This window comes from Panthera pardus, unplaced genomic scaffold, assembly GCF_024362965.1.
Source record: "Panthera pardus isolate Hobbes unplaced genomic scaffold, ASM2436296v1 HiC_scaffold_24, whole genome shotgun sequence".
In the NCBI taxonomy this organism is placed as follows: domain Eukaryota; kingdom Metazoa; phylum Chordata; class Mammalia; order Carnivora; family Felidae; genus Panthera; species Panthera pardus.
Window position 1 is genome coordinate 25406652 of NW_026526810.1, and position 26423 is coordinate 25433074.

A 26423-nucleotide genomic window follows, 5' to 3' on the forward strand; every position below is an offset into this window, starting at 1 on the left:
AGAATTGTGAGAAATAATTGTCTGCTGTTTATGTCCTCTAGTCTGCGGTATTTTTGTTACAGTAGCCTAAGCTAAGAGCCAGGGTGGAGACTGAGAGTGAGGTTGCCTGGGAAAGGTGGGGCTCCTGGTGGACGCTGCCTCTCGTGTCACAAAGCCCATGAGAGGCAGGGCAGGAGGGGAGGGTGCAGGTCTGCAGGGTGCTCAGTGTGCCCGAGGATGCTGCCACATCAGTGACCTGGCCTTTACACACCCTCCGGGGGCGGCTGCACTTCTCTGCTGGGGCCACTTGGCCCTTTGGACCAGCTGTCACCTCCCATTCTTCAGGTTGCTCCTCCCTGCAGGGCAGCAAAGCGGGGGGGGGGGGGGGGTTGGTGGTGTCGGGGACAGGGACAGGACTCCCGTTCAGGGCTGGTGGACAACCCTACCACTGCCTGCAGTCTCCTGGCTCACCTGCCACACCTCCCTGCGTGCCCTGCACAACTCCTGCCTTTGAGGTGGTGAGGGCAACGGTAAAGTCATTTTGGGGCAGGGAACAGGGGACCCCGCAGTTCTGTTTTCTCCAGGAAAAACACTCTTTGACCACACCAGAGTTTGATTGGATTAAAAAAGTGTATTGGATTTCCAATACTAAATAAAAACATGAAATTGTTTTTTTAAAAAGCCATAGAGTTTACAGCATCAACTACAGAAAAGGCCAAACAAGTGTGTACAGAGACTAGTCCCCAGCAGTCCTCCAGGCCCCCCTCCAGCAGGCGACAAGGCAACAGACACATGTGTTCCAAATCCTCCTGAAGGAAGCTGCTGAACAGCAGCTCAACTAGACATTACAAGACACACAATGGTTTAATTGCAAAAATCACAGGAAAATGTAAGAAAATGTATTAAATTGTGAAAAGGTGCAATACAGAATAGCTTTCCTTTTTAATTTTAAAAAATCCCCCGACTTTGAACAGTTATTTTATTTAAAAATAGGCCCCGCCCCCCCGCCCCAGCTCTGTGGCAGTATCCAGGTTCCAAGGCCCTGAGGTAACACGAGTGTCAGGGTTCACGGGAGGGAATGCCCCGAATACCGAGCACGTTTCTTTGGGCAAAAGGTAAGACAGTTTCTGGGGAATCTAGCCCTCCTGGTGTCCAGAGTGCTCTGAGTGCTCTGTTCAGGATCAGTTGAAGTGCACTGGTTTTCCAGAATCCCGCCTGGCACTGCCCTCCACGACAGGCCGGCACGGTGGCGGGAGTTCCGGCATTGCACTTTTCATTGCCCCCCAAATAATAAATACAAAGAGTTCATCTTCTAAAAAAGCAAATATGTGTTAAGACCTAAAAAAGGAGAAGTGACCAATGTACAAAGGCAAGTGGGGTGCCTGCAGGGCCAAGGCGGGTAGGCTGGGCGCCCCCTGGTGGTCTCAGCGAGCTGAACTCTTCTTGGCTACAGAACCAAAGCCTGATGCTCCTATACTGCCTTCCACACTGTCTTCCGGGGAGTGGTAGGGAGTAGGGGAAGATGCTTGAGGGTCAGTCCTGTGTTTTGTCGGAATAGATTCTCAATAGTAAAAAACAAAACAAAACAAAAGAAAAAACAAAACAAAAAAACCCAAAAAACCCACCTCAGCTCCTTACCTTTTTAAGACAAAGAACATGAGAACTGTTGGCAAAGGCAAAGGCTTCTGTGTATGTGGCTGGGCCTCTCAGCATTACTTCACCAACCTCCTGCTACCCTGTTCTAATTAGGGGCTTCACTGAGCTGCTGGGATGGAGGAGGGGGCAGCCGCCTCCTCTGTCCCTTTCCGCTGTCCCTGTCCCGTTATCTACAATGTTCAGAAAGGAGAGCTTCAAGGGTGCTACAGCCCCTGCCTGCCTCATCCTGGGAATGCTTTTCCTAAGCGGCTCTGAAACACGGCAGCGAGAGCCAGGCTGGCTGAGGACAGGAGCTAGAGAGAAGCAAGGAGTCCTGTGTGGAGACAAAGTTCCTTCCTTCACCTCTGGCCTCCCCCAGGGAACACATGATAACAGCAGGAAAGGGACTCCATCTTTTCCCCTGATTTCCCAGGAACAGGCTTGGGCTCTTGTCCTGTTCCGGCATCACTCCTGTAGCTGGAAATATGGCACTGGCGCCTCAGCATGGACATTCTTATCAGGATATGACCAAGACATCAGGGCAGCTAAGTTCTCGAACTCACCTATTGCACAGAAGAATTTTTTTTTTTTTTTCACTAGATCCAAACGAAACTCCAGTTGCAACTTAGTGACAATAGAGATGGGCATGCCAGGAAAGGACAATAAAGAAGATGCTTCCATTCTCTGCAGGCTTCTGGAAGAAAGTACATCGACTGAAACATTCACAGACCTCAGCAGCCCCGCCATTTCCTATTCCCAACCCCCCAGCCCACCCCCACCCCAATACTTTGAAACTGCACAGAAAGCAACAAACAAGTCTTTTCAATGTTACATTTCATTCAAATAGATCTGTAATCTCACAGTGATGAGAGGAGAAAGTCAGGCCTTTAATAATTATAATAAAAAAATAATAAAAAAGCTTACAAACAGCAATGCAACATTTCCTCCCCCCCTCAAAGTGATGGATTAACAGCTGGTAGAGGATGCAATGACTTGGAATTCAAAAATAAAAACAAAAACAAAAAACAAGCCAACCCCTGGAACAACCCACACTGTCAATGACTTTCCATACATAATTCAAACAAGCAGTCAAACGTCAACCACTTGTGGAGAACACCATGGACTCCCTTGGTTTTTGATAGTGTTTTTCTTTTGAAGGTAAAATAAAATAGGACACAAATAAAATTGTACATAAATGCCAATGTCTACACTCCATAGAGGCGATGCAGTCGCAGCACGAAGACACAGCCTGACCACAAAGTGAAATGTAGGTCGTCGCACTTCTTGCCTCTTCCCTGGACACAAAATTTTGGCCCATGGTGCCCAGTCCTGCAGGGTGTCGGCAGGCAAAGGGAAGCCGCCTCGACACAGGCTTCTTCCAGGCTGACCAGGAGAAGGCAGGTGGCCATGCCCGGAGCCAGCCCCACACAGGGGCGCTGACCGGTCTGCTTGCTCGCTCTGTGTTCTCAAGTGCTGTCCTCACGTGCTCTGTACAATCCTTGCTTTCCAGGCTCCGTCCCAAGACTTCTAGACCCAGGTCTGCAGTCATGTCCTGGGGAAGGTCGTCATGCTGTCGTGATGGCGTTTAGGTCCTTCATTAGTCCTTCCAGGTGGGCCATCTCTTTGGTCAGCTCATCTGGTTCATAGCTCTGCAGCAAAGAGAAAGCAGATAAACCCTCAGCATGCTTCCCGGCTCAGAGGAGATGCTCAGTGTACATGTGCTCAATGAATGAGTGCATCTGCTTCACACTTCTGGGCCAGCACCGAGGATCAGTGTGACCAGCACACTCGCAGGTTGTGGGACATGCACCTAGACATCGTGGCTGGGCTGGTGGCCCAGGAACTTACACTCTCGGAGTCTTCCAGCATCCTCGTGGTCTCCTGCACTTCAGGGGCACTGGGAACCACCACTGGCATAGGAGGCCGGCTCCTTCCTAAAGTCCCAATGGAGGCTGTCTTCACCGAGTGAATGTGATGGTTCAGAGCTGAGGGGGAAAGCACACCATCAGGCGTATGGCTGAGCCCGCTCCCCCCATTCCACACCCAGGCAACTAAGGTCCAAATGCTGCTTCTGGGTGAGGGGCGCACCCAGACCCAGTGCACAGATCGGGCTCTGAAAAGGCTGCACTAGATGGAAGGAGGGAGAAAGTGTGGCATCTCAGAGGCCAGAGAAAATACTCCATTTGGCTTTGGAAAACTAATCTACTCCTATGGTTTTCAAAGCGTCACCACACCTTGGTGTATCCATGGAATCCTTGTGGGATGTCCAGGAGGTCAAAATTCTTTTCAAAATAATATGAAGACATTTTTCACCTTTGCACTCAGGGTATGAAAGCAGTGGGTAAAACTATTGGAGCCTTAGCACAAATTGAGGCAGTGGCACCAAACTGTAAGTCATCAGCTGACACCCCTTGCAATGAAAAAAACAAAACAGTTTGGCTGTTTCATTAAGATCATCCTTAATGAAGTAGTAAAAATTATTTTATTAAATCTCAACTTGATTACACATCTTTTCAATATTCTATGTGACAAGATGGAAAGTCTGCATAAAGAACTCCTGCTATATACTCAAGGATGGTGGCTGTTTTGAGTCCGGCATTTGTGACACCTTGAGTTACAAGCGCAATTGTTGCTTTTATCATGAAACACCGTTAGTCCAAAGAAAGGCAAACCAGTTATTCAGACTTGAGCGTTTGTAGAAATTTTCTAGAAAGTACAAAAAGCTGGTCACTTCAAGAGAAACAATGGACAGTAGTTACTGCTAGCGATAAAATTTAAGTTTCAAGTGAAAATTAGAATCCTGAAAAACTTGTGTCTGCCAGCATGAGCTTCAGAGCCTCCCAATACTTACAGCCTTTGGGGATATTAATAAATGTATTTTTAGATATTGTATAAAGAAATAGGTCAAGACTTGGAGGATCTGTATAACTTACTGAACCAGTATTTTCCAAATGACTAATGTGTGATGTTTGATATCATGCACTCAAAGAACAAGATAGATGGATTTTAATGGAACAGAGTACGAACAGTTCATGGGTATGGTTTCTGATTCCACATTACAAACAAACCTGTAAGAAACTACAACTTCTTGCATTTTGCTATAGTATCAAAAAAGAATATCCCGTTATCTGAAAAGGTTACAAAAATACTCTTCCCTTTTCCAACTTATCTGAGGCCAAGATTTTCTTATATTTCAACCAAAATAACATACTGCAACAGACTGAGTGCAGAAGTAGGTATGAGAATCCAGCTACCTTCTATTAAGCCAGACATTACAGAGATTTGCAAAAACAGAAGACAATGTCACTTTTCTCACTGTAGTTTTGTTTTGAGAAGTTATTTTTCAGAAAAATAAGCTATCTTCATATTTTTAAATGCATTAATAAAATAGTTTAAAATGTTCTGACTTTTAATTTCTAATATAGTAAATTATAGACAGATAGAGCCCATGTGAAGAAAAGTTCTCTCGGGGAGCCTGGGTGGCTCAGTCGGTTGAACGTCCAACTTCGGCTCAGGTCATGATCTCATGGCTCGTGAGTTTGAGCCCCGTGTCGGGCTCTGTGCTGACAGCTCAGAGCCTGGAGCCTGCTTCCGATTCTGTGTCTCCCTCTCTCTCTGCCCCTAACCCACTCACATTCTGTCTCTGTCTCTCTCAAAAATAAATAAACATTAAAAAAAATTTTCTTTTAATGAAAAAAAAAAAAAGAAGCTCTCTCATGGTCTCAATAGTTTTTAAGAGTATGAAGGGATCCTGAGACCAAAAAGCTTGAAAACCACTGACTTATTCTAAAACAAACCATCGTAACAGATAATAATGCGGAGAAGTGGGGAAAAGCATGCCTTTCAGGTCAGGGGACTTTGTTGGGCCACGTGAACCTAGGGAATACAGACTTCCCATCCAAAGGGTCCCCTGGCTTCCGTGTCTTGGCCTCCCTGATCCTTCTCTGGATTGTAGGAACCCTACAGGATGATGCACTTCTGGGAAACTGAATGGATTAGATCTGTTGCCCATACCCATGGCCACTGGGTTTTACCATCAAGGATTCTGCACCCAAAACACAATTTGAAAAGTCAGCCCTCACTCCCCACCAAATTATTCTCTGGTTCATACGCATTCCCCAAGGAGGGGAGCCCATGTACTTCCTGAGAGGGGCAATGACTTCCGGCTACTCTAAATTGCTAGGATAAGCTTGGAAGATACTTGCTTTGTTATTTTCAAAGAAGTGACTTTTGCCATAAGCCAGAGCCAAAGGGCCCCTCCAGTGGTGCTGCCGCCCTCACTCACCTTGCTGGGATAGTAATGGTGTGCTTGGCAACGCGGGATCATAGGTGGGAGGACCTGGGGGCGGGATTGCCGGCACAGCAAAGCTCTTCAATGGGTGGGAAGGGCGAACGTGGGCTGTAGGAAGACTCTGGCCTGAATCTTCCTCTTGGGAGCTGGCCAAGTAAGAGGAACTGGTAGCACCTTCAGGATCCTGGTGATCAGTACAGCATGTTTGAGACGAGGAGGCTGGCATGGTGTCAGTGCTGGGGGTATTTCGAACGGATTCTACAGCAGGAAAGTCTAAATGTTAGCATTTCTTCTACCATGAAACATACGCACATACCGGGGTTCTGGCTACTTCTAAGGGCCCCTGAAACCAGTTCAATAAGCACTTAGGATCAGTGCTAGTCCAAGGGAAGATGGTTTAGCACTACTGACAAGGCCAGGTAGGAATGGACTAACCTAAGAGAGTCCCAAAGAATTTTGTCAACCAGCCGCTCTGCTGGAACCTTCTCACCTACACAGCTAAGTGGTCACAATTTTACAGATTTAAAGTTCTCCTCAGTACTTACTGTGTAGTACACAGAAAGGTCCCTGAGACTACTGTCTATTAAGATGTAAACAAGTATAAAAAGAGATTAAAACATCACTCCTTGACACTCAGCCTTAGAAGCTGGTCTTTCATAGAGTACACATCTAGTCACTAAGGCTGGCTGGGTACCTGACAAGTATCTGCCCACAAGGCCTGGTGGTTACTACAGGAGAAGCAATGCCACAGGTGGTGAATATGTCCTTTGCGGACTGTGTGCAGCCTCACCAGAGCAACAGCCCCACAGCTCAAGTGAGACCTGGACAACCAAATAGTCCAGAGGTCTGCAAATAGCTTTAAGAGCATGCCATAGGAGGGGTGTTTGGGTCCAGAGGGAAAAACAGGGGTAGATCAGCTTGGAGAAGGGGGAGACTAAGGAAGAACATGATAATCTCAAAATACGTGAAGAGGGCTCAGAGCTGTTCTAGAAGGCAGCATGGGGGGATGAAAAAAGCACTGGCTTTGGAGTCTCATAAACCTGGACTCTAATCCTGGCATACTAGCTGGGTGAATGTGGCAGTCACTGAAACTCTGTTTTTTTTTCACCTACAAAACAGGAAGAATAAAATAACTCACTGAGGATTGAGAAGATGTATGAAATGTGCTGAACACGGGACCTGAGTAATTGATAAGGCTCTTTTCTTTGTAAATTACTGAGTGCTTACGCTGAGCCAGGCACTATGCTATGCCCTTCGTATTCCTTACCTCCCTCAGTCCTCATAGTAACTCAGAAGGCACTGGGAGGTTAGGCATCGCCCAAAGATGCAGATAGAATGGGTAGGGCAGGGATCAGAACCCCTGTGCTCTGACTCCCAAGCCCATGCTCTGAACTACCACGTCAAACTGCCCTTCCATTTCCAGTACCACATGGCCCCTGACCCTGCAGCGGCAGAAGCAGCACCAAGACCCAGGCTGGCCATAAGAGGAAGCCCTTTCAAACAGGTGCAGACCAACATCCCTGTCCTGAGAAGGGGCCCAGAGGCACCAGCTCTCCGCAAATAGGCTGCACCAGCTAGTCAGGAGGCGGGCCTCCCCTGACTCCTAGAGTCCTCAACCTTAAAAAGGAAAATAAACTCTTTTAAGTAGTAATGCATGAATAGCCTGAAGAAATCCAATCTATTTCCCTGCCTCTTTTGCTGAGGTATCACTGAATCTCTTCCCTTGGGCTCTTAGGAGACAAGTCACACCAGTCACGAGTGCTACTCCCTTAGCTTAAAGACCTTGGGTCTCAGGGATGAGGGACTCCCCTCCCCCTAGTGCTGAAAGCCTGGCTGTGATGATAACCCTACTAGGAGTAGGTCACTTTTCATCCTCTCAAGAGGTGCACCAAGGACCTTGTTTCTTGTGCTTGCTTAAACAGCCACAGCCACAGCTGGGAGCTGCTGGACCCACTCCGTGTGATCCTCGGCCAGGGAGAAGCTGGTCAAGGAGGGTTGCAGGGAGCAGCAGAGAAAAAGGCAGGCTCCAATCGGGACCGTCAGCTTGTATCGGCAGGCGGGCTGGGTCAGCTCTGGGCACAGAGGCCTACCTCGGTTGCCTCAACGGCCTTGATTTCATACATAAGCTTCTGAGGGCCAAAGAGATGGTGGGAAATGTAAAAAAAGAAGATAGGGCTGCCTGCATGAGTCAGAGCCCTGGCCTGCTGCCACAGACCAGGGCTGTCTTGTGGTGTAACTACAGAGGGCACGAGGCACACTATACTCTCAGTGAAGGGTGTGCCCTGAAAGTGTGCAACACTGCTGGCTCACGAGGAAAACTATGCTGTAACTAAACTTCCGCTTGGTGAGGAGTCTACTTCCTGACTGACTTACCTCTCAGAGTTTAAGACACACAAAGCTCACACTGGCCAAGGGCTTGGACAAAAGGAAAGTGCTCTTCCTACGTCAAGTGGTGGTGACACAGTAAATGGTCTCCAGAGCAAGGACTGCCCTGGCCGGTCCGAGTCACGCCTAGCCCGCCTGTGCAGGGCTGGTGGCAGCTCGGAGCTCCAGAGACACAGGAAAATACAACAGTGAGAGAATGCAGATGATTTCTAGAGACTTGCTCTATGTTTCAAATCCATCTTCAGTGACTTTCCCAGTCATTAGTTTACCTTCTTTATCCCCCTGGTCATTAAAGTGAGGAACCCTCTAGTGATGCAGATCTTTACTTTGCCCTCTCTTCACTCTCTGCCCAAGTCCGTACAGACTAGGGCTTTCAGCAGCACTAGACTACCTGGCTGAGGGCTGGGCGGGGCTGCCCTGCTTCTTGCCAACCTTTGACCCCTCCTAGTCTGAGAGGAAGGAAGAGGGGCTAATCTGGTTGGGAAGAGCCTACCATGCACTCTGGCAGGCCCACATCTTAGTGGGTGGGACTCCTCTGCCTTAAAAATAGAGAAACAGAGTCAGGACATAAAAATGCTTTCTAAGAGCACATCTGGAGGTCTGCGCTCTGGTCCCTGTTCTGAGACTAAGTCTGTGAGCCAGAGGGTGGTTCTCCATACAGCCTCTGGCAGATGGTCTCTCCCTGGGGCAGGACCCCAAACCTGGATCTTGAGGGAGAGAGCATAAGGCCAATTTCTGACGTGGGTTTAAGTGGCGTTGTCCAAACCAAGTAAAGCTTTGGGAGAGGTAATTGTGGGAGTCAGTAGATCCCTAAATAAAGCTTTGACCTTCATTTGATGTTTTAGGTATATTTCAAATTGATCAAAACTTAAAGGGGAGGGGGAGTGTTACTGGCAACCCAAACTTCTAGCATGAGGTTTTGAGGTGCTTTTAAAAAATGGAATTCACTTGAAGTTCTCTTGTTTTCCAGAACGACCAAAATTTAGTCCTACTAGTGACGTCATAACTATTAATAGACAAGTTTCAAATGGTGGAAAAAGAACATACTGTACATATGAGAAGCTACTAGATTTTTGCCTTAAAACTGAGAAGATGGAAGTTCATTCTCATCTAATGAGGAATAACAGTATTTGTTCCGTTTACTGTCTCCTCACCTTCACGATTTCCTCCCTAAAACTGTTTTGATAATGCTATTTCCTGAGATATCCCAACTGGGGCATGGTTGTCTGGCAATGCACTGCAGATTTTTAGGCTAATTTCTACCTGCTGTTTAGAGATGATCTATGTTTGTGCAGCCCCTTGTAACTTCAATCGTCCACCGGGCACATCCTGAGGTGTACAATCTGAGGCACAGAATTCAATGTGGCCCCGCGGTACTCCTCTCACTCTGGGCCACAGCAGGAGAACGCAGTGAGACCTCAGATGAGAATTTACCTTATGGCTGCCCTCCAGACCCTCCCAACATCAGGGTGACTATGAGGCAAAGGCTACCTCTAGTGTCTGAAAAAACACCCAGAATGAGATTTCCTTTCAGATTGTAAGATTAAAAAAATAAAGAAACTTGAAAACATGACTGAATTAAGATGCAACTTGATGGAACAGGACATGGTTATGTGATTAGAGTTATTGCGTTTTTACTGAAAGAACACCTTGCACTGAGTACTTAACAACTTAGGGAGAAGAAAATGGGGTGAGTTTTATAGAAACAAATTTGAGTCAGTAACAGAAATGTTATGATACATAAATAACACAGAAAAATTCCAAATCCTTCTAAGCAGGGCAAGTCCTCCCCATCTGGGCTTGCCAACTCCCAGGATGCTTTCCATCGGGGGCTCGAGCCTCATCTCTCACCTGTGGAATTGGCCCTGTCTGAAAGGGACAGGGATGTGCCAACGGGCCACGGGCTGCCCGGGTGGTAGAGATGACTGCGGGCTGGAGGAGCGAGGCTGCTGGAGTGGAAATGATGGTGAGGGTTATCGAGGGGATGGATGGGATGGGCACTAATCACAGCTGTGAACGAACACAAGACAGAGAAGTGCTTAACGTGCTTGCACACACACACAAGTACAGTTCAAGAGCAAAGCCGCCCCTGCCCCTCCCATGCGGTACGACCGTTCCCTTGGCTTCTGGGTGGCAGCTGGATGTGAACAATTAGTCACGGATTTTACATTTGTTTTTTTAAAAAATCAACATACTGCTATGTATTTGTCTACACACACACACACACACACACACAAAACAAAAAAAAAAACCTTGGAGGAATAGGTACTAAAATGTTTATGGGGATTATCTTGTGGGGAAGAGTGGTCAGGAGTCAAAAAAAAATTTCTTTTGGTTCACCTGTATTTTCCAATTCTTCTACAATAAACATGGATTACATGAGTTATTAAAACATCGAACTGAATATGTCACAAAATATAAATCCATTAGCAAACAAATGATGGTTGAGGTTTCTATCATTTTTTTTTCTCCTGCTAAAAAAAAATACAAGTCTCTTTTCCTCTGATTATATTCCTAACACGGTCCGTTTTTCTTACAGTTGGATGAGGCATGCAGTAGGCATTGAGGCTGAATGAATGAGTAGCCACTTAATCAGTTTTCGTATCTTAAAAGGATGCAAATGGGCCTGAACTCCAAAGTTGTAAGAAAAGTATGGAACACAGGCCTATGGCACCATCTCTGACCGCTTCTCTTCTCGTCTGGAAGCTCAGCCACATCCATTCACATTTTAAAATATAAATGGATCTTTCCTAATTGCCTCTTTCCATCCCACAAAAGCTAAGGAATTAAATTTGCTGCATTTAGCTATAGAATCCAAGTTTCCACACAGATATTTCATATACAACTTTCTATGAAGACAAAACACTTCTTTAATGAGGCTTCATTATTGATTGAGATGCAAACAAACAAAACCAGAAGCCCAGCTGGGGAATAAGCCTCTCTTTGGTCCTCCCTTAGAGCACTTTTAGAAACAGAATGTTTAAGACCAACATGGTCGGCTCTAAACCCTTAAACAGGCAAACAGGTGGGGCTGATTAGGAACACAGGGGATCTTTTTTTTTCCCTCTAAGTAAGGGCTTCACAAACTATGATAAAGCTTAATTAGCCTTTGGAGTCTATTAAATGTCTCTGTCATCAAGGATCTCCCTAGATCTTTGTGAGGCCACTCAAAATTACTCTGGTGAAGAAAAATCCTAGTCAATAAACAGGATGCTTTTATTCTCCAGCTATTTCCTGTCCTGGCCACTTGCTGGACAAGCAGATGGCTCCACCAAGAGACCAGAAGGCTCAGGTGGTCCTTCAGAATAAAACACTTGGAAAAGCTGGCAGAGGAGGGTTCAGGGCAGTCTGGGAGTCAGCATTTCCTTTAGGGGGAAGATAGGTGGTTTTTAGGAGCAAGAAGCTTCAGAATCAGCATTTTCTAGAATTGAGGCTAGGACGAGGGAAAGAAGCCTCCTGATTTTTACCTAGGAAGTCCAACCTGCAAAGCATCCTAGGTATGCAGGACTCTAACAAAGAAAAACAAAATTGACTTCCTCTTTTTAAAGGCATTTCCAATCTTTCCAAGCAGAGTAAGTAGAAAAAGAAAACAATGTGAGAGTGCCTGCCTAGATTACAGCTGGCAATTACTAGCTGTCAGCTGACTTGGATCCTGAGGCTTCTGAGCAAGGTCTTGTACAAGGCTGACCGAGCCCAGCCCAATGCTGGCAATAGGAAGGTGGATGGTGAAGACAGACTTCAGGGAGCTGCAGCTTGAGAGAAAGGACTGGAGCCACAGGCAGAAAAGGAGATCTCAAAACCTGAAGGTCACAAGTACCTCGGGGTACCTGGTTTCCAGATTCCTGAATTAAAGATTCCACTCACTCACCCAACCATTAAGGCACAAATTAAATAATACTGTATATTTATGTGTACACCTTACCCATCCCCCTCCCAAAGAAAGAAAAAAGAACTGTTACCAACTGGTATAACATATCTTTTCTCCTTAACATTTAAAAATAAGCCAGTTCAGGTAAAAACTAAAATCTTATACGAAACAAATAAGCAGTCAAGCTACCATCTTCCTATAAATTAAAAGCAACTATAATGGGTTTACTCTTTTCAGACATTTATGTTTTAAACCTGGGGACCCCATCCTGGGCACCTCTTGTAAGAGGAAAACCATGTTTTTCCCCCTGCATGTTTCCAAGTTCAGGCTCTTCATTTTTCATCACGGTCCCTGAGCAAAAACTACTTCGTGCAGAAATGACCTATTAACGAATCAGCCTTTCTCTTCCAAAGCTGATTTTTAGAGGCTAGTGTCTACATGTTTGTGCACAGTGTGTGTATGTGTGTGTGTGTGTGTGTGTGCGCACACTTACACACTTGGGTGTTTCGCCAGTTTCCAAGCATAGGGAGTCATGGTTCATTCCTTTGTGTGTAGGGTATCTGTGGTTTAAATCCCTGCCACTTGTCAACAGAGAGATGCCTGAGAGTTCTGAAATCAGACATCTTATGAAATGAATAACAAATTCAAAGGCTCATTTAGGTTAAACTGAAAAGTGATCTAATGGATGCTTTCAGGATGGGCAGTGTTAAGGCTTACTGGGCACCTGTTCAGCTTAGAGCAAATACTTCCAAGTTTTTTAAACTTGCTCTTAGTAGGCAGGTGGTTTTGTATCACTCTAGGCTGGTGCAGGGACCCGCACTGAGAGCCCCACTGTGCTAGCTAGTCTGAACTGCTTCCCTATCTTGAAAACAGTGACAAGGGAGAAGACACAGTCGTTTCAAAAAAGAAATTGGTCTGTCCCATTGCCTTTGGGTTTTCAGTCATGATACTTCACTTTGGATTTCAAACGTTATTAAAGAAGGCTAGGTAACTTTTATGCTTATGAAAGTGAGGCAAATAAGGCTAGGTAACTTTTATGCTTATGAAAGTGAGGCAAATAAGGGTTTCAAATAAGATTGAAAAATTGTGTTTTAAAAACTCTGTTTTATAAACTTAAAAATTCTCTAAAATATAAAGTCCATTAATTAGAAAAAATTCCACAGGTGCCCCATCAACACTGAGTGCGTATCAGGAAGTCTAGGGAGTACTGTGAAATTTGGCTTCCTCATTTGTGCCATGGAGATGCTATGCACATTGTCAGGGAGACTGGCAACTTCCCTGTTCCTGAGAGACTGAGGGAGTTGGCTTTTTAGCTTATTTATCTAAAGAAAATAGTCTCACGAATAATATTAATTGCAAAGTATGTTTGGTATTTTTTCCCTCAAGGTGCCAGCTTCAGTAGGTTATCTTTTGTGTTAGGATCAAGTGAAGTCAAAGAGATCATTCATAGTTGCTCCCCAGAATGACTAGATATACTGATAGCACAGGGCAAATGAGAGGCTTTTAACTTACGTTGGGGTGGCTGGGAGTCAAAGGGCATCATCATTTTTGGTCTCATTCCTCGCCTTCCAGCCAGTGTAGACATGCTGTCCTCTGACTCATGCCCTAGACATCAAATACAGAGGTTAGTTACAAGTGTATGCCCTACGCCACTACGTAGGCTCAGCAGCAGAACATCTCTGGTGGGGGACTCAGGACTCACAAACACCATGATGGGGATGAGGTGTTTCTGCAGAAAATGAAATAAAGAGGCGAATGACCAGTAGTGCATTACAGGAAGTCTCTGCTGAGAGTCAATGCAGTTGACACAATGCTGCCTACCATGCTTCAGTGTGGTGTCTGTGAGTAAGGGCATCCAGACCAGAACATTCTGAAAACCACAATGACAGGTGGACTCCAAATGAAGGGACAGGATGAAATGTACAGACGTGGGCTAGGTTGTCTCAAATGTTTGAGTATCGAGTTGGCAACACATGAGAGGAGACCTAACAGATCCAGAAAGCTATCTCATCTGGGTAGAGAACCTCTCTCCCACGACAAGCTAGCTATTCTTTTTTTTTTTCCTTCAGGTTAGCTATTCTTTACCTGATGTTGATCAAATCCCACCACACAGATTTCTTTAAACCTAACCTCACATAGGAATCACCAAATTGAGGCAATTGTAGAAAACAGAAAATGATTTAAATGGAAATAGTCTCCCCATATTTGGGGATAACCTGCACCTCTATATGAATTCCGCCTTTGATGGATGTTGCTGTCCATGGAATTGTCAACTGGTGTGATATCTTGAGAGTTCCGAGGAATTGGAGTATCAGTCATGATGGGATTTGGGTCTGGAGACTTATCGATGGGTTTCAGCTCCAGTCTCTCATGATGGATCCAGAGGTCTGGGGGTTTGACATCTTTGGAGTTCCCTTTGTACTTGTGGGAACCATTCACTGATTTGCAAGCAGCTCGTTTCCTAGGCACAAATGTAAGAGGGTTTTTTTTTTTTTTAAAGTCATGCTTTTGAACATATTTGTCAAAGGCTTGAGTGACTAAAACTGCCCATCTGAGAGATGCTTCAAGCAAAGGCAGAAACTAAAAACACACAAACGAAACAACAAAAAACTGAGGCAGTAAGTTCACTTCAGGGAATAATAAGGGTATCTCTGCTTTGTCCACCCATATTTAGAGATACATACAAGGGCACATTTGACTACTGTTTTGTGACTATTTTTTTATCAACACATTAGACAGCATTTTAAGATTAAACAATCTCTAAAGCAGAAGGTTTCTCCTCAAGTTCCAAACAATAGACAGAAAACATTAATTAGAAATGTAAGAGTGGAGTAGAGGTAGTCTATGGCTCATAAAAAAGGAAGGGAGCATTTTAGGTAACCCAAACAAGGACTACCAAACAGGTAAAGTCACGAAAGCAGATGACAGTGTCTACTCCTCTGTGCCTTAATTTCTCCATTCGCTCACTCATCCACTCAGTAAGCATTTATTAGGTGTCCATTGTATGCCAGTCAATCCCTGTGTTGGCTTGCTGTGCCCACAGCATTTCTGGTCAAGTGAGGAAGACAGTATTGAACTAAGTATTTTAAAATATTCTGAACTTAACGAAATGCCAAGAGTTACAGTTACTTCTTAATAGTTGCGCATAAGGTGGAGAGGACAAACCTGGAGGAAGAGGTGACGCCAAAGTCAAGACTTAAAGAAGGAAGGGCGGAAAATGCCTTCCAGGTGATGAAATCAGCTTATGTCAAAGTCCTGCAGCAGAACACAACAGCCTGGTGTATCAGAGGGATTGTAAGAAGTCCTGAGTGGTGGGAGCACAGTGAACCATGGGAAGAATGACAGGAAATGATGGTGGAAAGGGAGCCCAGACCATAAAGGGCTTTTAGAGACATGCCAAGAGTTTAATTTCACTACGTGGTTTTAAGCAGGAGAGTAAGAAGATCAATTTTGAGTTAAAAATTTATGCTGTGGTGTGACGAACGGATCTATGTGGTAGGGGACAGAACAGGAGACCAAACAGGATGCTACTGCAATAGTCTTAGCCATGACTGATGGTGGTTCAGGATAGTGGAATGAAGGAAAGGGGTACACCTGACAGCTATTCAGGGGGCAGAAATGACGAGATTTGGTCATTTGAGACTTGGTGGGGTGGGAGTAACGAAGCAAGAGGAGCAGATGATGAAGACAAGGTGTGAGGATAAGCCATTCACTAACATTGGCATTAATGCAGTAGAAGCAGGTTTCTCAGAAAAGATCATAAATTCTGTCTTGGACATGCTGAGTGCCTCTGAGACACTCAAGAGGAAATGCAGAAGAGGCAAGTGGTGTGCAAGTCTGAGACTCAGAAGAGAGGCCCTGGCTAGAGATAGAAACACAGAAGTAACTGGAATGCCAACAGTAAATGAAGCCATGGGAGCAGATATCACTGGGGAAGAGCATAGAGGGAGAAGTCAGGCTAGGACCAGACCCTAAGGAAGGTTTGTATTTGATGGCTGGGTAGACAGGAGCAGCTGTGAAAAAAAAAACAAAACATACAATCATGAAATACAAGAGAAGAGAATGTTTCAAAAGGAAGGAGTAGTTGAGTTGAACACTGTTGAGAGATTAAGATGAGGACTAAAAAACGTCTACTGGCTTCAGCAATATGGAGGTCACTGGTCCTTACCAAAAGCAATTTTGATAAAAGTTGTAGGAGCAGAATCCAGATTGAAAAGGACTGAAGCATGAGTAAGCAATGGAAAAGTGGACGAGTGGACGCAGTAATCAAGAAATTCTGTGGTGAAGGGAAAGAGAGGGGTTTGTAAAAGGCCAGTGGTAAGGACTACGCAGCAGAATAAGGGTTATAATTATACTGATTTCTTAAGATGAAAGAGTCTGAGCACGCTTAACTGCTGAAGGTGTAGAACCAAGAGAGTGAAAGGTTGGCTGTGCCAGAGAGGGGGTAACAGCAAGTACAAGGTATTAGAAAGATGAGAGCCACTGATCCAGAGGATAAATGAACAACTGGAGGAAGTATGCAGAGGAAGGTTTTTGGATCCAATGGTGGTACCCGGAGGTAGTTCTCATCTGCTAAGGGTAAGGCGGCTAATGAGGAACATGTTGAGAAGCAATGAGGCCCTAAATGCTCGGTTATCACTGAGGTTGTAAGAGTCTATAAACAGCTACAATTGAAATGGGAGGTACTTCAGGTATCAGAAAGGGAGAAAAGTGATAAGAAAACCTCACATATTTTTTAGTATTCATGGAACACCTGGAAAGATGGTCACTGGGAGAGGGGGAGGGAAAGCTCCATGAAGACTGAATACAATTCTTTTTGAAATGTCGGGGCGCCTGGGTGGCTCGGTTGGTTGAGTGTCCAACTTCGGCTCAGGTCATGATCTCACAGTCCTTGAGTTCGAGCCCCGTGTCGGGCTCTGTGCTGACAGCTCAGAGCCTGAAGCCTGTTTCAGATTCTGTGTCTCCCTCTCTCTGTGACCCTCCCCCGTTCATGCTCTGTCTCTCTCTGTCTCAAAAATAAATAAAAACATTAAAAAAAATTTTTTTTAAAAAAGAAATGTTTGTTCATGTTTGAGAGACAGTGTGAGTGGGGAGGGGCAAGAAGGGAGGGGGATAGAGGATCTGAAGTGGGCTCTGTGCTGGTAGCAGTGAGCCCGATGCGGGGCTTGAACTCACGACCTGAGCTGAAGTCGGATGCTTAACTGACTGAGCCACCCAGGTGTCCCCTTGGTACAATTCTTTTTAAACCAAAGGACCCAAATCTGTAGGACTTGCAGATTCAAGTACAAAGTACAGAGCCTATTGTACAGAGCCTATTATGCACTCAGTTTCCTACCTCTCAATCTGAAGAATAAGTCTTTTTTATTTACTTTGAATTTTAAATTCCCCAAAGCACTAAGGAATTATGTCACTTTGTTTTTTTAGACTCTTTTAAATAAAGATCTCAAGATTTCTGAAACTAGATATAAAACTAAGTTCATAAAGGTAAATAAATGTGAAATGCCAAACAAAGAAGCTTGCAGGAAAATTCTAGAGTAGAAATAATGTCATCTCTGAGGCTTTTAAGAGAAACCGTTTTCTATAATCAAAAGGGGACAAGGAGAGGTGTAAGAGGCAGTAACCAGGAGGCTTATAAAATGAGCTCCCATTCCCTTGGAAAAGAGATGCTCTGCAAGATCTAGAAAGCTACTTTGGGCAAAAGAAAGATTCAGCACCTCACATAACATACACAAAATGACATGAAGCTGTCACTAGTGGCAGTGACAGGGTGGTTACTCTGTACTCGTCCTCGGTACTAAAACCAAATTCATTGTTATCAAACACATGCATCTTGCCTTGGGCAGACCAAGTCTGAGGGATAATCACAAACACTAACATGAACTGGTCTCTCTCTCGTTTACGCAGCAGTATCTCCATCTTATGATCTTTTAGGATACTGCAACTGAAGTCGTTTTATTGCCCATAATGTGTTTTGCTATTAGGGCTAACTCAGGAACCTTTTTATTTTTGGTATCTGTCTCGCTGGCCAGATACTATATAGGAGTTGAAAGCAGTGTTGGGTCAGGGATTCTGTCAAGTTCAGGAGTGTAGGCTGTTATCAAGCAGTATGTAACTCAATCATCTGGCTATCTGCTTTAAACAATTACCACGACCCTTAATATCTCAGAGGAACTCAGAGCTAGCAGCCACCTGACCCCTCTGCTCATTTGATATTCCGATCATAAATGAGCCTTTCTTATTCCCTAGATCAGTATCTGTCCCCACTGACCCCCAACCTGCCCCTGCCAGCCCTAACCTCAACTTCCACACTTGGTAGCACTTTCTGGAAAATATTCTTTTTTTTTTTTTTTTTTTTAATTTTTTTTTTTTTAACGTTTATTTATTTTTGAGAGAGAGAGAGACAGAGCATGAACAGGGGAGGGGCAGAGAGAGAGGGAGACACAGAATCTGAAACAGGCTCCAGGCTCTGAACTGTCAGCACAGAGCCCGACGCGGGGCTCGAACTCATGGACCGTAAGATCATGACCTGAGCCGAAGTCGGACGCTTAACCGACCAAGCCACCCAGGCGCCCCTGGAAAATATTCTTAAACTTAGATGTAGAATAAAGAGGGCTGTGGTCTTCCACTTCAGGTATATTTGTGCCATGAAAAAGCTTGTAAGAATGCCCATAAACCCCTGTCCATCTGGCTCACCGTGTGCACCTCTAAACAGTACTCCAAACCAGCAAGGCGGGACGCAGTCCACTTTCTATTCTCTAGATCTATAGATCTATTCTTTATGTGACCCTGTGACCCGAGAGGTTGAGTCAAATGAACTATATCTGCTTTATGTGGCTTCCTATGGATTTGGCCAGAAGACACAGGCAAGAGACTGGAGAGTAGGAGTTTTTAGCCTGTCCCCTCCCTGCTGGGCTAGAGGTTGGCAGAGACTACATTCCTACAACCACACCCAGTTCCTGCCAGAAAGCCCTCTCCTACTGCTTCAGACCTCTGAACACAGCTATTCTTCAGAAAGACCTCTTGCCCTTTTAGGCCTAAGGGTGATAGTGTCCATCATGGCTGCTGGCCCTCAAACATCTCTGCCTCTTTCCTAACCCCACCTATGACTTTGTGAATGTCCTAAAGGGACCATTTAGGAAAGAGTCAGGTTAGGAAAGAGAATCTTCCTTTCACTCTTTTTGAGTGTGCCACCTCTCTCCTGCCAGGACACCGAGTGATACACACTTATGGGAACCATTCTTCTTTTCCTTTAAAAATATTTAAGACATAATTTTTAATGTACAGTTAACCCTTGAACAACATGGGATTGAATAGTAGGGGTCCACTTACATGCAGACTTTTTTTTTCTTAATTTCCTTTAAATTTGTTAGCATACAGTGTAATATTAGTTTCAGGCATACAACGTAGTGATTCAACAATTCCATATACCACCCGGTGCTCATCACAAAGGCCCTCCTTAATCCTCATCACCTATTTAACCTGTCCGCCCACACACCTCCCTTCTGATAACCATTGGTTCATTCTCTATAGTTAAGAGTCTGTTTCTTGGTTTGCCATTCTCTTTTCTTTTCCCCCTTTGCTCATTTGTTTTGCTTCAAATTCCAAATGAGTGAAATCATACGGTTGTCTCTTTCTCTGATTTAATTCATTTAAAATAATACTCTTCTAGCTCCATCCATGTCATTGCAAATGGCAAGATTTCCTTCTTTTTATGGTTGAGTAATATTCCATTGCATAAATATACCATATCTTCCCTTTTTCCCCCTCAGATCTAGGGTTAGAGTGAGCATGAGGGTAAGTGCCTGGCATCCGACAGTTCAGAGACCTCTCTAGAGAGTAAAACCCCAGACTTCTGCTTGGCTAAAAATAGAACGGCAGCCATCTACTGAACTGAGGCAAGGAGGGGATTTTGGGCTCTAAACAGTCTTTAAATAGATATTCAATTATTCCTTCTGTTTTTATCTCTACCTTCATACCAATTTTCAGAAATTCTTAAATATTTGGGGTCTCCTCCAAAATAACTAGGCTGCTTCCTAGCTTTTCTTATTGGGTGTTCAGGAATCCACTTTCCAGATCTAGGGTTAGGGTTAGGGCCAGGGTGAGGGTATATGTTTGCTATTCACCATGCAGACGTTTTTTGATAATTATAGTACAGTACTGTGAATGTATCTTCTCTTCCTTATGATTTTCTTAATCATTTTCTTTTTTCTACCTTTACTGAAGGAATACAGCATATAATATATAACATACAAAATAGGTGTTAATCAATAGTTTATGTTATCAGCAGGGCTTTCTGTCAATAGTAGGCTACTGGTAGTTAAATTTGGGGGTAGTCAAAATTTACATGCAGAATTCTGACTGCCTAATTCTGAATTAGGGTCAGTGTCCCTAATCCTCACATTTTTCAAGGGAGAAGTGCATTTTATGTTTGATCTCTTTGTACAACGCCAAACACAGAAGTCACATAGTAGCAAAAGAATCAATGGCAAAAATCATGGGCTACATTTGGGGCTCCTTACTTTTTCTGGTGAGAGGTGGTACGCCTGGTACAAAAGACAGCAATGACCACAACCACCACAATGGTGACAACGCCAACAGAAACAATGATGACCAGCAGCATGCTACTGTCCAGGGGAGAGGTGGGGCTTCCATGCGGGCTGTTACTGCCTGGAGAGGGAAAACCGGGACATTTATTAGTGTTAGAGAATTCCAAACATGTATACACTCAGGCTATGGAAACTTCATGTGAACTTCTCTGTAATACACTCATTGCTGTGCCTTGCATACAGGTGTCTCACAAAATCTAGAGAGCCAAGTTTCTGCACTATGTACAGTTCTTAGCACAGTGCTTTGCACAAAGCTGGTTCAATAAAAGCTTCTCAAATTATACTAAACATTATACTTGGACAAATAACGGGTGTGCCCGTCGTGGTCTTATATTATATTATGCATAAATTTGTGTTATAAAGCACCATTTGTAAATCATTTAGTTTTCTGACTTTCCAAACCATTTAAAAAATGTACATTCGTAGAAAGCTGAAGTCTTCCCCACCATAGAGATGTCTGACACCACAAAAAACTACTTGAAAAATACAGTCTGTTTTTATAAATACAGTCTTTGCAAAGTCAATTCTCTTATTCAGTTTCAGGAAAAAGCAGGTCTGTACATAGGCATTAATTTGACAAATATTTACCGAGTAGTTTTACTATGTGCCAGGCATTGTTCTAGTTACTAAGGATGCAACAGTGAACAACAAAGATGTGACTGCTGGGGTAGGGGCAGAAAATAAACAAGTAAGAAATTATTAGTAATAAGTGCTGTGAAAAAAATAAAATGAGGGGATATGATACAGAGTGACTGGGTGGCTATTTTAGATTGAATGGTTGGAAAAGGCTTCTCTGAGGAAATGGCATTTGAGCTAAGATATGAAGGACAAGAAAGATCCCACCATACAAAGATGTGGAGGAAGAACATTCGAGATGGAACAGCTAGTGGAAGGATCCTAAGGCAGGAATGAGCCCTGGCATGTCCAAGGAAGAGGAAGGCAGCCAGTGCTGCTCAAACAAGGAGAGATGCAAAGTTACAGGGAATAAAATGAGCACAAAAAGACAGAGATAGACGAGTGTGCAGAGGCTGGATCATTTATGACCCTGAGGAAATTTGGCTTTTCTTCCTGTTACTATTTCCCCACTGCTTACAGGATGAGGGCCAAACTCTGCGTCCAAGGCCTTTTGTAACTTAGCTCTATTCTGTGTTGCTCTTCTACCTTCTGGAACACACTGCTTTGCTTTCCACCTTGTTATAAAAGTTATGCATGCTCATATTATAAAATGTGGGAAATTCCACCAAACAGCTCTATCATAGATATCTGATGTCTTTCCTTCTAGCGATTCTCTCTCTCCTACCTAACAAACAGAGCTGCACAATGATGGATGAGCTGTCTTACCAAGTAATGAGTGTTTAGTTTCTAGAAGTGCCTACGAAGAGTCATTCTACCCATCTGGGAGATTGTGGAAGAAATTCCCAACATGAAGTTATGGCCTGGGAATCTGAGTTTTTAGAAAAGCTCCTAAAGTGATTCTCAAATACAACTCTGGTTTATAAACTTAGGATCTAATTCAAACTTTACCTATTGTGGGAATCCCGTCCAGAACACCGTATTAGCTGACCTTCCAACTTTTGATTATATGATTTTATAGGCTACATCTAAGCACAGTGCTAGAAATCTGGGCTGATTTAGGAGGGCTTAGAGCTTATTATTCTACATTTTCTTTGATTATTTTTATTCTTCATCTGAGAGAAAGGTAAGCAGACAGATAACATATACTGTACATAACGAGCTTTAGTAAAACAACATTTTTATATTCGGGAAAGACTACAGAGCTAGGGACTAATAAAATTAGACCATATTGGGGCTTTACATAAATAACTTTCACTAACAGCAGTTTTGAGTTACAGGGTGGGATATGTGGTGGGACAGGCGGTACGAATCAGAGATTAGGGGCCTGGGGTGTGGAGGCTAGCAGGGGTGGTGGGGGCAGTTCTTCCCTGTTCTCAACAGAGATGAATTCCCATTAAACTGCATTTGACCTCTAATTTCTGAGAGGGCCAAAACCCCCCAGGGAAGATAGAGTGAGAGTGAGCTGCCATAGGAGCGTGTCCAGTTAGGGACATTATGATAGGCCATTTCTTAAGCCTCATCTGGACTACTGCAACAGCTTCTTAACTCCCCACTCTGACTTCATAATCTTAGCCCCTGACTCATTCTTCACTCATCAGAGTAATAACACTAGATACTCAATAAATGGAAATCCCAGTGTCCCTGTGGTAGGAGGTATCTTACATGTGCTATGCACAGGATGAAACTCACATTTCATAGCGTGGATACCTGAGCTTTTGGCAGGCTGGTTCTAACCCACTACCTTCTCTGATGTGAGACTCTCTATCCTGTCTCTAGGCAGCGTGATCCCTGGAGAGAGCCGGCTGTTTTTTGTTGCCATGCTTTCGCACATGCTGTTATTGTTTCCTGAAATGTCCAACCCCCTCCTTGACAAATGTCAAGCCATCTTCCATGCATCCTTTCATATCTGGGTCAGTCATCACCTCTTCTATGAAGCTTTCCCTTTTCTCCGTCAGCTGGTTTGTTACCCATTCCTTTTGCTCCCATAACCTGTTACACAGAACCTGAACCTTTAAAAACATGTGTGAATGAAAGTATAAATGAAAGAAAAGACAAGGAAGTAATTGCTTTTCTCATAATCATGAATATTCTATGTGGACAGCACATAAATGTAACACATGCATCCCAGGAGGAAAAATTCAAGAGTCCTAGAACTCAGACTAGGACTCAGATTCCCACATCTGGTACAGCACCCCACACCTTTTAGGCTGCATGTGATAGTGGAAACGGCACAATCAGAAGTCAGAAGACCTGGATTTTGGTTCTAGGACTTCCATAATTAGTGGGTGGACCCAGGCACTCACTTCACTCAGTCTCTTAATGTAAAAATGGGAATGACATCTGTTCTCCCTGCTTCACAGGGTTATGAGGATCAAATGTAATTTCACATGTGACAGTAACTTAAAACAGTGAAGTTCTACAGAGAAGTAGGTGTCAGCACTTAAGTAATCAGAAGGCACCAGCTCTTAGCCTGGCTAGGAAAACTGGGAAGAAGTTTTTAGAATTCCCAAATTAAAAACAGTGTGGTAAGCAGTGTGGGGGAGAAATTCATGACTCTGAAGCATTTCTTTGGCTTGTTGTATGTGATGGATAATCACATCAGAAGGTTTATTTCTGAAAGCAAGATTCTAATTTTATAGAGGCAGGCAGTGAGCAAAGGAAGACTCATTTGTTTAGAATTAATCTTATTTTAAGTTGTGTATGTGGGGAAACAATTTTACTTATGGATCCTATAATGAATGGGTTTGCAGTAATTCAGTAAACATTTGCCAGAAAATGCCTAAATTAAACTCTACTCAATAAAAGGAAATAGGTAACATGCCACAACCCACCACAAACAAGCTACAAAAGACTTATTGAGACTCAAGTAGAACTGTGTCATGCCCACAGGAAGCCAGAAGAGCCATAAGAAAGGCTTTACCACTCATTGGAGGTTTGTAGTCAGATCCTAGGTCTGGAAGCCGGCTTCCTTTTCCTGCAGACCCTGAGGCTGAAGGAGAAGAAATCATATCAGTAAGGATCCAAGCCATTGGTGTGATGAGTCTGCTTCACATCAAGTGTTTTCTACAAAAAATATTTTTAGTCTACTCTGTCCATGAGAAAACAAAGTAGCACATAAACAACAGGGGAACAAATAGGCTGTGCAAAGCAAACTAAGGTATATAGCTTTCTATGCAATGAGGCATCTGAAAGGCTGACACCCTCGGTCCATGGCTATATCTAGCATGTAACTACACTGCCACTTGCTGTTCATAAGGTGGGAACACACCCATTCCTCTCGCCCAGGAAACAGTTCCTGAAAGACTGCTCAGAGCACTTATGGCAAAACTAGCTTCTCTCAGAAAAGGAACAGAGGGACCAGCTGGGTTGACTTCTGCATTACAGAAGTGGACTTTTCCAAGGACCTGGCTATGTTGATCTGGCCTACCAGGTATCAGTAGTGTTTGGATTTTTTTTTCCCCAATTATAAAGTTGCCTTTCTCAGTATAAAGTTGCCTTAAGCAGGAGCAGGAAAACAAGTGGAGGTTCAAATCGGGTTCTCAGTGCCTGCTCAGCCATCTAAATACCCAAGGATGGAAAAAATGAAGTCTTCCCTCTAGTTGCTCACCAAGGACACTGTCTCCTAATCCATCATAATGAAACACAATGAGTGAGGCTGTCGACCTTAGGCTTGGGACCACCTCACAAACAGACTTCATGAAATACAAAGATCAGTTTTTTAATAATTCATATTCTTGGTCTTGGATTTTGTTCTTCACATTTATAGAAAAAGCTGCTTGGGTAAAGCAAATATAAGGAATCCTTTCCCAGTAAATCAAAGGTATTCCTTAATTCAAGGTTTGGATTTCTCCCGAAGTCTGAAAGAATTGCAAAGTCAAAGCTACTCCTCATGGTTAATACAGGACACTGCCTGCACTTGAATACTGGCCTTTCGTGTACTTGACTTTTGGCAAGTTATTCATTATTTTGGGGTCTTAGTTTCTTCATTGTAAAACAGTGATAATAATTGTTTCTACTTCATGAAATAGTATTGATGATTAAATGGAAATTTAATCCTATAAAATATTTTGAATACCACCTGACACATAGCAAATGTTCAACAAATATTAACTACTATTACAAATATAATAAATCTCCAGGGAAGAATATAATCTTTCCCTTTGCAGAGGCACAGAGTATGAAGCTTCATAAAACACTTAAAAATGAGTAATTTCTACAAATAAAGCTTGACTAGAAACACATAAACTAGATGTGTTTCTACAAAATATTACAGCTAATGTCAAGTACTTCTATAAAAGTTAATAGCATTGGACTAAATGAACAATTAAAATCTGAACATCTGTGTATATAGTTCATTGAACAGAATAAATATCTAGATGAAAACAATGTTTTCTATGTTTCCAGAAGCTCAAAACTCCCAAAGCAATGCAAGCTGTTGGGTATCCAAAAGGGCATATTTAACTCAGAGTCCCTGATCCCTTTCCTGCTGTCCATACTTGTTACTTCATCCCCTTGTTTCTGTCGCCATCACTCCTGCCAAGTGGCACACACCACAGGCCATGACTCCAGCTGTTCTTTTCACTGTGATGAAGTCTAGTTGGAGGGGATGACTTAGTACTTGCAAAGCTCTTCACATCTAGGTCTGCTTCTTTTTCAGGTAGCCCACCTATAAGTCCAACTATCCAGAGTATCGTAGCATTAACTAATTGCCAAAGAACACACTTTGCCAATAAACTGGCTGGCTGAATTCCTGTATTCCCCAGCATTTTTTTCTTTTAAATATAACCTATGAGCAAGAAATTCCAAGGATTAACCAAACACCAAAAATAAACATGGGTAAGGAATTTAAAGGCTAGAGGTGTGGTGCAAGTGAAGACTTGTACTCTAGCTTATCGAGTGAAGTAGAGGAAGGACAGCGAGCACATCTGTAATCTGTGCACACAGTAGGGTTCTTCTTCTGTTCTCATGCTTAAGTTAAAATGTCTACCATCATCAAGGTACCTCACACATATACACAAGCACATACAAAGAAAGACTCACTGAGTGCAAACACATTTCTAAAGCCTGAAACATGTAACCTCAA

General features: G+C 43.6%; 1 protein-coding gene across 8 annotated transcripts in view; it reads right to left on the reverse strand.

Annotated features, from left to right (window-relative positions):
* Window positions 1-2480: 2480 nt before the first annotated feature.
* NEO1 (neogenin 1) overlaps window positions 2481-26423 on the reverse strand; it is a 235847-nt gene continuing 211904 nt past the window's right edge. For 6 of the 8 annotated variants that reach the window (XM_019441528.2, XM_019441525.2, XM_019441530.2 and 3 more), the window contains 8 exons: window positions 24261-24329; window positions 20678-20825; window positions 14381-14619; window positions 13671-13763; window positions 10142-10300; window positions 5900-6163; window positions 3463-3599; window positions 2481-3263 (listed from right to left, as the gene is read on the reverse strand). In XM_019441528.2, the coding sequence (XP_019297073.1) occupies window positions 3180-3263; window positions 3463-3599; window positions 5900-6163; window positions 10142-10300; window positions 13671-13763; window positions 14381-14619; window positions 20678-20825; window positions 24261-24329 (1193 nt within the window). In that variant the 3' untranslated portion in view covers window positions 2481-3179. The remainder of the gene's footprint in view (window positions 3264-3462; window positions 3600-5899; window positions 6164-10141; window positions 10301-13670; window positions 13764-14380; window positions 14620-20677; window positions 20826-24260; window positions 24330-26423) is intronic. The other 2 variants (XM_019441532.2, XM_019441531.2) reach the window with 1 other exon arrangement.